Raw genomic sequence first — 12,463 nt, 5'->3', positions numbered from 1 at the left:
CGTGGTACATTGATATCAGAGTTAAGTATAATTATTTCCTAAAACATGTTGATAACAACTTCCTGTTTTTAGAAGGTTCTGGTTTTTGCTTTTAGGAGATTGAATACACTCATAGGATGCACAGTTTTAAGGCAGAAATAATTTACCCTGACAAGGCATGCGATACCCCTGGCTTTTGGTTTTTGTTTTTTTTGGGCAGCCCATTCCTTCCCAGGCCCCGCGCGTATAAACTGTTATAGGCATGCGGGTCATCTACTCTAGAGAGCGAAATGGCTGACCTGGTAATATTTAGAAGCGGGAAGGCAACGAATTCGAACCCTGCAACCGGTTCTTTTGCATGGATTGGGGCTGAAGAGGCGGAGGTAATATTTCTCAATGATTTTCGCTGGCACCCAAAAGTCATCGCCAGGGCGGATCTTCTACAGGCTTTAGAAGGTGACATTATCCCGAAAAATGTCTGCAGCAGGGATATGGAACTTTCCAGAGATACCCCGTTCTATGCAACATCGGATGCTCCACTTGTTTTGGTGAAAGCCGGCTCCGCTGACCACGTAACACGGAAATGATAAATTCTCGATGGGCGTTTTTTCACTTTTGGAAGCAAGTCCCACAAGCCGAGCAAGAGGAATTGCTTTCCTGTGGGTTTTCTTTTGCCAAATTTATTTTAGAAAACGCCGTCAGAGATCACAGCAATTGATGTACATGCCATGTAATTGGTATGATGCGTGACTTTCAATCGTCGTTTACGTTTCAATAATTGTTACAGTTCTCACCCTCACAAACTAATTTGTAGATGCTTTGGTTGTATACACGGCCACAAAATATGCCTTTCAGTTGTGTTTGTCATATTTTCATTGTAAAGGGCATGTTTTAGTTGAGAGATTTACATCACTACACTATTCCTCCAACAGTTCTCGCCTTAAAGGGATGTTTAAAAGGATATTTAATTACATTTCCTTCGCTGTTCAGGGCGAGAACTGTTGCAAATTTTCGGTGGCTTTACTATTTACGCAGCAACAACCTCAGTGCATTAGGAACAAACGTTTATTATCGTTTAGACACAGCCTGATGATGACTCAGTTTTCATAGCGGAGAAATTTACACTTAAGTAGCCGAGAACTGAACGGGAGCATTGTAAATTGAACATTTGTAGATCACGACTCGGTGTCACGCAAGCTATTGTTGTTTGTATTCCGTGTGTTCGTAGATACCACGCTGAAGCCTTTTTCTGAGGGACTATTTCCTGTGTATAAACCATTATACTTGCAGGCGTTCCACCGGAAAAGTTAGCAAGATACGAGCTATTAACTATATCAAGCGTTTTCTTTAACGACAATCATTTTCGAATGCAAAATGATTACGTCACACTCACTGACTATTATGTTGAGTCCGCCTGCATGTGCTTAAACTTAGTGAAAATGTTTTGTATCATTGCGCCAAATACATCATACTACCTTGCGAAGTTCCATTCCCAGGTTATAATGAACTTTCCTTCACTCCTCACAATGCTTGGGCTACTTTTGTGCCAGGAGTGATTTTCAGACAATGCGGGCTAAAAGTGCTGGGACAGTAAACGCTATGCAGCAAACTTCGCAGTAATTCCCCCCTCTCCCCCAAACAATGTTGAACTGGGTGGGTTGAACAGACGTTACATAAGCAAAATAAGTGTCGATGTTCGCTAAGATCTTTTCAACATTGCCTGGGGGAGGGGGGGAGGGTGGAGGTGTAGCTGAAGGGTCATAATAATGACGGGGAGAGTAAGACACACAAATTTGAAAGGATTCCAGCAACTGTCCCAAGGACATCTGTCCTCCATTGCAGCTTTTCACAAACTGAAATTGTTCATGCTCTTACGTAACTCTAACCCTTAAGGAACAAGTTTGGTTCAGGGGAATACGCTTACCTAACAAAGGGTTCGTGTAGATACTTCTTCTGTGAACCGCTGCCTCGCTGTTATCTGCATTATCTTCACTGGCAGAAGGCAACTATAAAACAACAACACCAGAGCAAACAAATAAATCTGAGAAAATACGAAGCTATCATAATGGACCTTGACTGCTAAAAACAACCGAGTTCTGTATTAGTTTCTGTTTCTTTCTAGCGTATGTGCGCGACATTCCCATGAAAAAAAAGCAACCCATCCCTGCCGTTTTATCTGACCTATGGGAGCTTTTAATGTTCGTATGTACGACTGGCCCCAATGCTTGAAGTTCTATAAATACATCGTATTATTTCCCTCTTTTTGATAAGCCTGATCTAGGTTTGTAAACCAAAGCACAAGCCGATCTGAAAACATAACAAAGTTAAACAACGCAGGAAAATTAGAAGTTTTGTGGTAACTTGCGCGTTTGGAGAACTGGTAGAAGACAGAATACTGGTTACTGTAAAACACTTGTATACAACATCCTGACTTCTGCACAGGAAATTTTCCACGCAAGTCATGGTCAAAGCTCTTACGAAGATAAAAACGTCAAAGCCTACGAAAGCTACATCATTTTTTACTTTACTTAGGATTGTCTCATGATATTCGGTATGTTTTTCTTGTTCAAATAATATTTTAAATGTATTTTTCTGTCAAATAAGCCGCGTCCAATTCTCTTAAAAACTGAAAAAAGTGAAAGCATGGGAGAGGAACATCACCAATGCAACGACAGAGATATTCATCAAAACAAATGTCATTCTGATAGTTCTTCAGCTCGGCGCGGATCTCATCCAGTCGCTGATCCGACGCAGGTAGGGTCACAAGTACTGCATTTACACAGCACTCGACTTCAGCATGAATGTTATTCCATGGTTTGGGGTCATGGGCTTCATCTTCTTGAGGAGATCTCAGAAGTGAATCAGCAGGAAACAAAAGTTTTCCAGGGACATATTCAATGGTGAAGTCAAACCGCATGAGTCTCATTCTGAAGTGCTGAATGCACACTAGAACCTTGTCTTTTAGCTTGATGGAAAACAAAGGAATCAATTGGCTTGTGATCCGTGTGCACGTTAAATGTCACGCCGATCAAAAACTCGGATCGGTGTTCAAGTACCCATGTGCTAGCCAACGCCTCCTTTCCTATTCGGGCGTAGCGACGTTAAGTGGTCATGGGTCTACTAGCGCAGGCCACCAGCCTCATTTTAGCGGATTTCTGCTTCTGCATGAGATCAACACCATGTCTAAAACTGAATCTTACAGTGCAAGGACTTGCTCAGATGCCATGTCTGCTTTCAGACGCTGGAAAACTTCTTGTTTGGCTAGACCCCATACCTAAGCGTTCTCCTTTTTAAGCAAGTCTCGTAAATGCTTTGTCTTCTTTCTCAAATTTGGACAAAACTTCATCAATTGTGATTGACCAATCTCAAGAACCGTCTCAGGTCTCCAACGTCCTGAGGTTCTTTCCTTACCCCTTCACCGTCGAGAATCTGGAAGAAATATTGCAGCCTGCTTTGGGAAAATATAAACGTCTCAAGGTTAAGCTTGAGGTCCCTTCTCCACTAGCGTGACAAGAACTTGCTCGATTATTATGTTCGGCTTGGTCTTTCTCCATGACCACAATCTAACCCATACAGTTCTTTATTTATATTCTTCTAGAAATGTCCAAAGGCCGAATATATTCCGAATTGCAGACGCTTGAACATGGATCGGTCGAAGAATGAAATAAAGGTACTTTACCTGACACTTTTGGGTTGAGAACTATCTAGTTAAAGACTGATTTTGCATCGTGCTTGGAGAATACAGAGCCTTTTGTAAGTATCCAAGGGTTTCTTCAACTGTCGGCATGTGATAGATTTCTTGAAGGACTGCTTGGTTAATATTTGTGAGGTCTACGTATATCCGCGCATTGCCATTAGCCTTTGGCGCTACCATAGTCGGTGAACACCATTCAGTCGGCCGGCTCATCTGCTGGTTCTATAACATCAAGTTGCAGCATACCTTCAATCTCCTCCTCACTTTCTTCGTAAGTGGCAGAAGTGACAGAAGGGTGTGACCCCTTCCTTCAGATGAATTGTGTTCAACCTCAAGTTTACCTAGACCCTGAAAGAGAATCAGGTATTGCTTTATGAATTCTTCCTTTGTGCTTGGTGGTAGAGCATTTTTGTCAAGATAAAGTAAAGGATGGACTGCTTTGACACTATAGGGCCCGGACTTCATGGATAAGTCCAAGGCTTCGGATGGCAGGTATTCCTAGACGTACGTAGCTCGGATCTCCTTTTGACTACGTATACTTACTCTTCCATCACTGTTTCAGTCTTAGGCAAGATCCAACAGTTTTCAGAGGGACATCTCCCGCTCCAAGGAGGTCTCTGTCTGGCTTTGACAGCGTCCCATATTACTACTTGTAGATCGACTTGGGCATAACAGATGCAGTGTTTTACACCAGGACAGCTCTTGGTCGAGTATCGTGAGCTTGATGTGCCATCCTGAGTCAGGTGGGGAGATTTGATGTACCTCAGTTGGTTCTCTGGTTGATGCTTTGGTAACAGCGTTTGGTGTGGGTGTGGTAATAACCCCTCCAACAAATGTGGGACTCCTGGATGTTATGGGAAAATGTCCCATTTTATTGCACTTGTTGCGTCGATTAATGCGGCTGGGAAGTCACTCTTTCCAGAGGGTGCTTCCAATTGCAGTATCCACTGTTCCCGCTGGTTGTCTGGAAAGGCCTCCTCTTAGGATCTGGCTTGTCCCCTCGCTGCAATTTCTTTTGTTCTCGGTCTTGGAATCTTGCTTGTTTCCTCCCTTGGTGAAACTCTTAATCTCAGCGGTTCTCGATTCTTGTAACTCCACGTTTTGTAGTTTCCTTCAAGGAGAGGACCTTCACAGCATTTTCGAGTGAAAAGGTTGCTTCCTGGTCATCTGAAGTTTCAGTGAATTTACGTTGTAATTGTTTTACTTGCAAGAAATTGTAGGTTTGTCTCTCACAGATTGCTCATAAAAACCCGCACTGAGGAAATTAAACTTGTACTAGGCGGCTCTTTCTTTGACGGTGATAACCCAAGAATCTAAGGTTTGTGTGGGTTATCGTTTAAAGTGAGGCAACAGTCTTTAATGGCGTATTCCTCCGTCCTAATTAAATTTTCCTTCTTCTGCATCTCCCTCATGTTACTGCAAGGGGCAACCAACGGTTCATTTCGGTGGATATCTGTTCGGATGGTCTCAGAAATTCGGGTTAGGTGGTTTAATGGTCTTTAAAACTATCGAGCTACAAAGCTGTCATGCTGTTATCGACCGAACAAAGGTAACCGCGCCTGTAGAGTCCCAGCATGTAATAGGCCTAGTGCCCAGTCCTAACAGTACGATACTACACTCCCCTCTTGCTTACAGATAGTTAAATGGGTTGAAGTGATAGCACGGCAACACTCAGCGAAACATGGAGTGACTAGAGCTCATCCTGCTTTAGCAACAGTTATCCCTTTTCGGCACTACAGCTGAAAGTCATGGTACTTTTCCTTTAAATATGTCCCTGTGTCTTTCCGGTGCCTTTCACTCCTCCTTAGTCCCTCTTCGCAAACTTGTAGCAATTGCAGTCTTGTCGGTGTGACGACCTCTGCGTAAATGGACTCATCGGCGCCCATCCCTGCTGTAGTTTCATCACTCTGCTCCACGCCTAGGTACCCATCATCCCCAGTGTTCAGTGTCGATTCACTGACAGGCCCTGTTGCCATTCGGATGTGGACCATCGTTGGGCTTTTTTTCGCAGATCTGAAGAGTACTTTCTTGAAATGAGCCGTGGTCCTTGTAATGATGCTGCCACCAGCTCTTTTGGCTACCACCCTAGTGCCTTTCCTGTACTGCACCTGCAGAGGTTCCGTCTCATATGCAGGAGTGTCCTTGTTGACCGCCTGTCTTCGGACCAACACCGAGTCTCTTATCTGTATGTCAGAGGTTTTGACATACCTCTTGTTGTTTGCATAACCTTTCATCTGCATCTTCTTCTCAAGATCTCTCTGGTACAGCTCTTCAAAGTCATGTGCACGGGGAGTAACTCCAATGGGAAGCCTGGTACGGAACTTGCAGCTAGGATACATCAGGTCTGCTGGAGCGATCTTGGTGGTGCAATGCGGCGTTGCCCTATAGGCGCGGAGGAATCTGTAGACTTCCTGCTTGAAATTTGATCCCATCAGTTGGCTAATTTGATAAAGCTTCTTCAGTATCCTGATGATTGCTTGGCCTCCGCGTTAGCTTGCGGGTTCAGGGGTGTCTTCCGCTTATGACGAAAACCCAAATACTTGCTGCAGTCACTGAAGTCTTTCCCATTGAACGGGGGTCCGTTCAGCTTGGGTATCACCGCTCTGGCACTGGACTGCTTGCAAACGGTGACCAGCAGGTACTCTCCTGTATGCATTGGGCCCCAGAAGTCCATAGCAACCTCTTTCCATGGTTCCCTGAGCAGAGGTGTCATGCGCAGTGGCCCTCGCTCCTGTGACATAGTGACTACTTAGCACGGGTGGCAGTGTTGGATGTGTGCCTCTACCGTTTTGTCCAACCCTGGTACGTAGGTACTCCTTAGTCTTGGTGATGCCCTAATGGCCTTCATGCGCAAGCTTAACCACCTTATCACGCAGGGACTTAGGAACTACTATTCGTGCTCCTTAAACTATTGGCCCTCCTACGACAGCCAGCTTAGTGAAGATGGGGTCATATTACGGTCCCAGCGTGGCCTTCTTCCGGGTGATGAGGTATCCTCTAGCTATGGCTTCTTTCAGGCTCAAACGTTCCGTGTCTGCAAGTGTTTCCTCTAACAACTCCTGCCAGGTAACTGCTTCCGGCACTGACGACTTCACAATCGCCATGATATCTTTCTCGAATTCACCCTCGGTCTCTCTCAGCTCGAATTCAGCTTGCTTACTGCTGGGATGGCCCTTTTGCACAGCCAGCGGCTCTGGGTGTCGAGAGTTGTAGCCTGCTTCATTGTTCTCAGACCCTGCCTTCTTTTCCCGGTACATAGTTTACGCGACAATTGAAGCCTTGAAGGCGAACCGGCATCCTCTCTATGCGGAGTGGCGCTGTCATTCTGTAGCCTAACAGTAATGGCACCAGCGGTTTGTGATCGGTATCTACCTCAAATACATCTCCCAGGCCGTAAAGGTATATCTGATTGGCAAAGATGCCCCACTTGACTGCTTTGGCCTCCTTCTCTAGCTGGGAGTACCTGCTTTCAGTGTCTGTGAATGCTCTTGAGCGATACGTGTCTGGTCTCCATCGTTTGGCCAAAGGTTCATACTGCTTCATGGTGGCTGCCATTCCACCTGGCCTGGCATCCGTCTTGAGCCTTATCTTGCGTTGCGGGTCAAAGTACGCCATCACTCTGTCCTTTGACCTGTTCAAATGACTGTTGACAGTCTGGTGTCCACTGGAACTTAACGCCATCCTTAATCAGATTTCGCAGTGGAGCAGTCACCTGGGCAAATCCTTCCATAAAATCTGCCTTAGCTCCCGCGAAGAACAGGAAGGAGCGGACCTCGACTGTTGACTGAGGGGGTGCTGCTGCTTTCAAAGCTGCCACCTTGTCTGGGTCCACGAAATGCCTTTACTAGAGAACACTTTTCCAAAGAACTTAACAGCTCGGATATTGAGCCCGCTTTTTTTCAAATTGAGTGTGAGCCCATGCTCGCGCCACAACTGCAGTACATGCCTAAGTACTTCGCCATGTTCCTCCGGTGCTGCACCAAAGACTAGGATGTCATCAAAGATGCTGATGACGTTTGGCTCTTGCACTACCACCTTGCGAAACTCTTCATTAAAAATCTCGGGTGCGCTGTTGACTCCGAAGTGCAGTCTCTTGAAGCGTTTTAGCCCCCTGTGTGTGTAGAATGTGGTGTCCTTCCTGCTTTTCTCGGCCAGCTCCAACTAAATGTACCCGTCGTTCATGTCCAAGTGGGAGAAATACTTGGCACCATTGAGTTTCGTCTCCAGTTCCCTTAAGGTGGGGATGGCATGCCTGGTTCTCTTGATGTACTTGTTGGCGACCGTCACGTCCAGGCTTGCCCTAATGTTTTCTCCGTCTTTCTTTGGGGTGAGGACGACATTGATGCACCAGTCAGTTGGTTCATCTCCTACGTCTTCAATGATGTCCATTTCCTCCCATTTGTTGAGAATCTGATGAAACTTGTCTTTGAGCAGTTGGGATATTCTCCTCTGTTTCTGTACAGCGCCTTTTGCGTCTGGGTCCACGCGTAACTTTACCTTGACTCCTTTTAATTATAACTTTCCTAAGACCGAGAACACATCCTTGTACTCCTCATTCAGGTCGACTGTGGCTTGTCTACTCTCTCCCATGACAGGTAGTGGCGTGCTCGAGGTCAGGTCCAGGTGGTATTTTAAAAGGCCCTTACGTTCGGCGGCCTGACAGCTTAGCAACGCAGTACGCGTACGTACACAGGCTCTGCGATCTCCTTCTCTCCTCGAGTAAGTTTTGCTGCAAATTTTCCAAGCGGGGATAGCGCTGGCCTCTATCCTTCTCCGGAGTAACTCCTAATCGCTACGCTAGTGGGCTGAAGGGTACATGTGGCTTGGAGCTTCCCATAGTTCTTTTCGGTAACTACTGTGACATCAGCCTGCGTATCCAGGTGTAGGCTGATGGGAATGCCATTGATGTTAAGAGCTACCGTTGGGTTCTGCAATTTTCCTTCCTTCAACTGGTACAGATACACCTCCTCTAGTGACTCCTCTTCCTGAGACACATAGTCCGCATTCGTCTCTTGCTCAAGCTCTACTGAGTTGGCTTGCTTGTCCTTGCCTTCGCTGCTTGCCTTGTTACACATGCGGGCAAAGTGGTTCAAACGTCCACTTTTAAGGAGCCTCCTTCCAGTGGCTGTTGACGTGTGCCTCATTACCACACTTAGCACTTGGTGCAGCCGGGCCTGGCCTGAGCCTGCGAACGGCTAGCGGTTTGGTCTGGGCCCTTACTTCTCATACTGTATCGTCCTGGTTTGCTAACTCGTTTCACCTTTGGATCATCCTTAGCCTGGCTGTGGACCGTATCACCGCCTTTCATCATTTGACTGCCTTCGCTAGTTAACTCCCTCAAAAGACTTGGCTTTTTCTATTACCGATTTAAGGTCTCCAGCGCCTGCTCCCTACATTTAGTCTCGAAATCAGCGAAGTACATGTCGGGTGTCCATTCGGTGTTGAACAACTTGTACAACTGCAAAGTGTTGTTGCGATTTGCCTTGAAGTGTTGATCCAGCTTTTTGATGTGCGACTTGTAATCCGTAGGCTGTTCCGGCAGTGTTTGGATTAACGTTTGTGACTCCTCTCCACCAACTAACCACAGTAGGTTGAGTTCGTCGTCGTTTGTGACTGCCATCCATTGGTTGGCTCCCTCGAAACGATCTTTCCATAACTTCCACGCCTTTTCTCGTTGCCCTGGCTCTCCATCCAAACTCAAGGCTCCCACGCTTGCTTGTACGCTGGCAAGAATTCCTGACTTTCCTTTCCGGCTGGTTTCTGCTTGGTCAGGCATTTTGTTTTATCCTCGTCGCCAATTTAATGGTCTATGAAACTGTCGAACTACAAAGCTGCCACGCTGTCATCGACCGAACAAAGGTAACCGGGCCTGCAGAGTCCCAGCATGCAATAGGCCTAGCGCCTATTCCTAACAGTACAATACTACTGTTGTGAACAAAATCTCAAGTTTTCTTCGTTAAAATGTCAGCTCAAAATTTTTTACCACTGGAAAACTAATGCCTTTCGTTTTCGATGGGGCAAAAATGTAGATAAAATCCGAAAGAAAGTTCATCTAGCATTTTCATAAAGTACAAACTGTATTAGCTCACACAAATGTGCAGTCTTCAAACTGGGGACAAAATAATGTGAGAACATAGGAGACAACATTTTAAATATTTTGCTTAAATGTTCTTGTTGGATATTCCTGGAATTAAAAACTATTCTGAAGGCAACCGTCCTAAGACTTAACAGTTCTGCGAGCACATAAGTTTGTTAAAGAAATCCGATGACGCTTGTTCGCAGCCGTATTACAGCACAACTGATGATTAAGATACACTTTCTGAATGAACAATACATTTTTTCAAGATCTGATTTTCTGCAGTTTTTTATTAGAAACTTTGATTGGGAAACTTATTGTACGACAACCGACCATGAAAAAAGCAAAAAGGCGAGCTAGTTTTAGAGTGAAGGAGCAAAGCCATAAAAAATTCTGTCGCGGCGGTAAGAAGTAAACAATGGCAAGGCTTAGCTTAGCTCAGTGTACCTTCCAAACATCCAAAAAATAATAGTAATTGGTCCTTTTTGTATCGCTAGCAAAACGTCGGTTTTATTTTTCAGATGACTCGAGAATTTTTTCTTATTCGCAAATTTTAGTATGGCGCTTCTAAATCTTCGATCGTCAGTGTAAATGCCATCTTACTTCTCGTTTACGCTCTTTAGCATTGTTAGTTAAAGCTAAAACTAAGATAACAGAGGGTGACTATTTTAGATAACTACAGTTACCCACCTTAAGAGACATTTCGGCTTCATAACGAGGAAGCAATATCACCGATGCGACGATAAGAAAGTTCATCGAGAAACGAGCCATTCCAAAATCCTTTCTTCAACGAGACTCAATAGAATGACAAAGGTCTCCCAAGAGAACATTGCTTTGGGTTAATTATGCTGGCAGAAAACTGGAAAATTCCCGACAGAATCTATTTACAGAAGTTATTACTCAGCGGTTAACTTCCTAGTGCAAATAATGGGGGAGGGGGTGGTGTTATGGTGGTGTTAGATGAGCGTACCATCCCACCGGGGGACAGGACTAGATATCCAAAAACACACTCCCACACATGTTGTTACAGAATGGCAGAATGGAGTTTTGTTTCGTTTATCTGTGAAACACTGATTCGCCGAACTTTTGCGAGGGTTAGTTAAACTGGAGTACCCTTTCTCTTCTTCTACAATAACACAACAAAAATTTGGTTTGTTTACAATTAAAAGGAAACTTTGCTTATCGATCCAAAGATAGCTTCATGTCTCGAATGTCTGAAGAGAACAGAATATACAAAAATATATATATTAATTATATAATTCATACTCTGCCAGATAGAAAGTGATGCTATATTGCTTTTTGTGCTTTTTCTCAGTTCAGTTGCAAAGTTGGCTGAAGTAAGAAAAGCCTTGGACCGAAATGTAAAACTACAATTTGGCGTGAAAAATCTGGCTTGAATTATTTATATTTTTTCGGTTCAAAAAGTGAATGTAATTCAAGTCGTAAATAAACTGCCAATAAATTAGCCTCAATATCCACGCGTAAAATACTGTAACACGGTCAGCTTTTAGAAGTAAAAAAATTTAAGGGTTGAGCAAGTAATTGTTTTCTTGTATGCGTGACTGAAACTGTAAAGCATAAATCATTGTAAAACTTGTTGATCTTAAACGTTAATATTGACGAATTGTTACATAGACGTTTTAAATTTTCCTTCGGGAATTCGTAATGATACGAACTGTCTCACATAAGTTATATTTTTGCATGAAATTCGCGTACTTTGTTATTCAAAATGTTTCAATTCAGTGACATTTTTCGAAGTTAACTGCTGAAGTTATTCCAGATCTGCTTAAATTAATGAGTGGAAAAAGTAGCAGAATTCAAACGAAGCTCTTCGTTGCTTTGACGCCACCTCACACGATCTCGTTCAGTTGATAATGAATTGTACAGTTCAGTGGACAGATGTACTGTAAATATAATGTTACCGCTCAGTCACGTCAGCGTCGTTATAATCGCGTGACCAACTCTTTTACAGTACACCCTGGAGTCATTCTAAAAATAATTTAACACGCTGTGAAAAAATGAACTAATTGTCATGAATTAAATTTCCCTGAACTAAACCCGATAATTGCCTATTAATCTTATGCCATCCAGTCTCTTTAATTTCCTGTCTATACTTCAAATACCGAACGCCTTGAATGAATAGCAAATTAGAATTCTACCCGTTTCACGTAAACTGGCCGCGTTCTTGAGTCGTGGCTGACACGAAGCTAATTCAGTCTTTTGATTGGAATCGGACGATCGAGTTACCAATTTATGAAATATTCCTATGGCCAACTGCCATAGGAAACCGGTGGAAAAGGGAAGGAGAACCGACATAGACCACAAATCCCTTTTCTATCACTTATATTTCATCTCCATTCAGTTCAGGAAAAAGGATTTTTCGCCATAACAAAACTCATATTCTTACATATAGTTCCAACTGCAATGCTAACCCGAAAATCTGACCCAAATTTGCATACAAGAACACAATATATTTAGGTATAAAATAAAAATGTAAAACATGTGGAAACTGAAAATACAAAGGAAACACCTAGAGGACAATATACACTATTAAAACGATACGTATAAAAATGTAAAGCACCTATGTGACATCTTGAAATGAAGCATTTGGAACAATTCCTACCACGTAACCGTTAAGATGTATTGCCACAGATTTTGATGATCAAACTTGAGGTCCCTACCTGCGACAGAAGTCACACAATCAACCGCATGAA

The 12,463-nt window shown here is 43.8% G+C and overlaps 1 protein-coding gene across 1 annotated transcript in view; it reads right to left on the bottom strand.

Moving 5' to 3' along the window:
• Positions 1-10,596, bottom strand: part of LOC146454607 (uncharacterized) — a 35,968-nt gene extending 25,372 nt beyond the window's left edge. The window contains exons 1-2 of the mRNA XM_085095104.1: positions 10,440-10,596; positions 1,904-1,985 (exon numbers count right to left, since the gene is read on the bottom strand). Coding sequence (XP_084951230.1) covers positions 1,904-1,985; positions 10,440-10,520 — 163 coding nt within the window. The 5' untranslated portion in view covers positions 10,521-10,596. The remainder of the gene's footprint in view (positions 1-1,903; positions 1,986-10,439) is intronic.
• Positions 10,597-12,463: the final 1,867 nt, after the last annotated feature.

Source organism: Pavona decussata, unplaced genomic scaffold (genome assembly GCF_977016875.1).
Source record: "Pavona decussata unplaced genomic scaffold, jaPavDecu1.1 SCAFFOLD_300, whole genome shotgun sequence".
In the NCBI taxonomy this organism is placed as follows: domain Eukaryota; kingdom Metazoa; phylum Cnidaria; class Anthozoa; order Scleractinia; family Agariciidae; genus Pavona; species Pavona decussata.
This window is presented reverse-complemented; position numbering and strand designations above follow the sequence as displayed.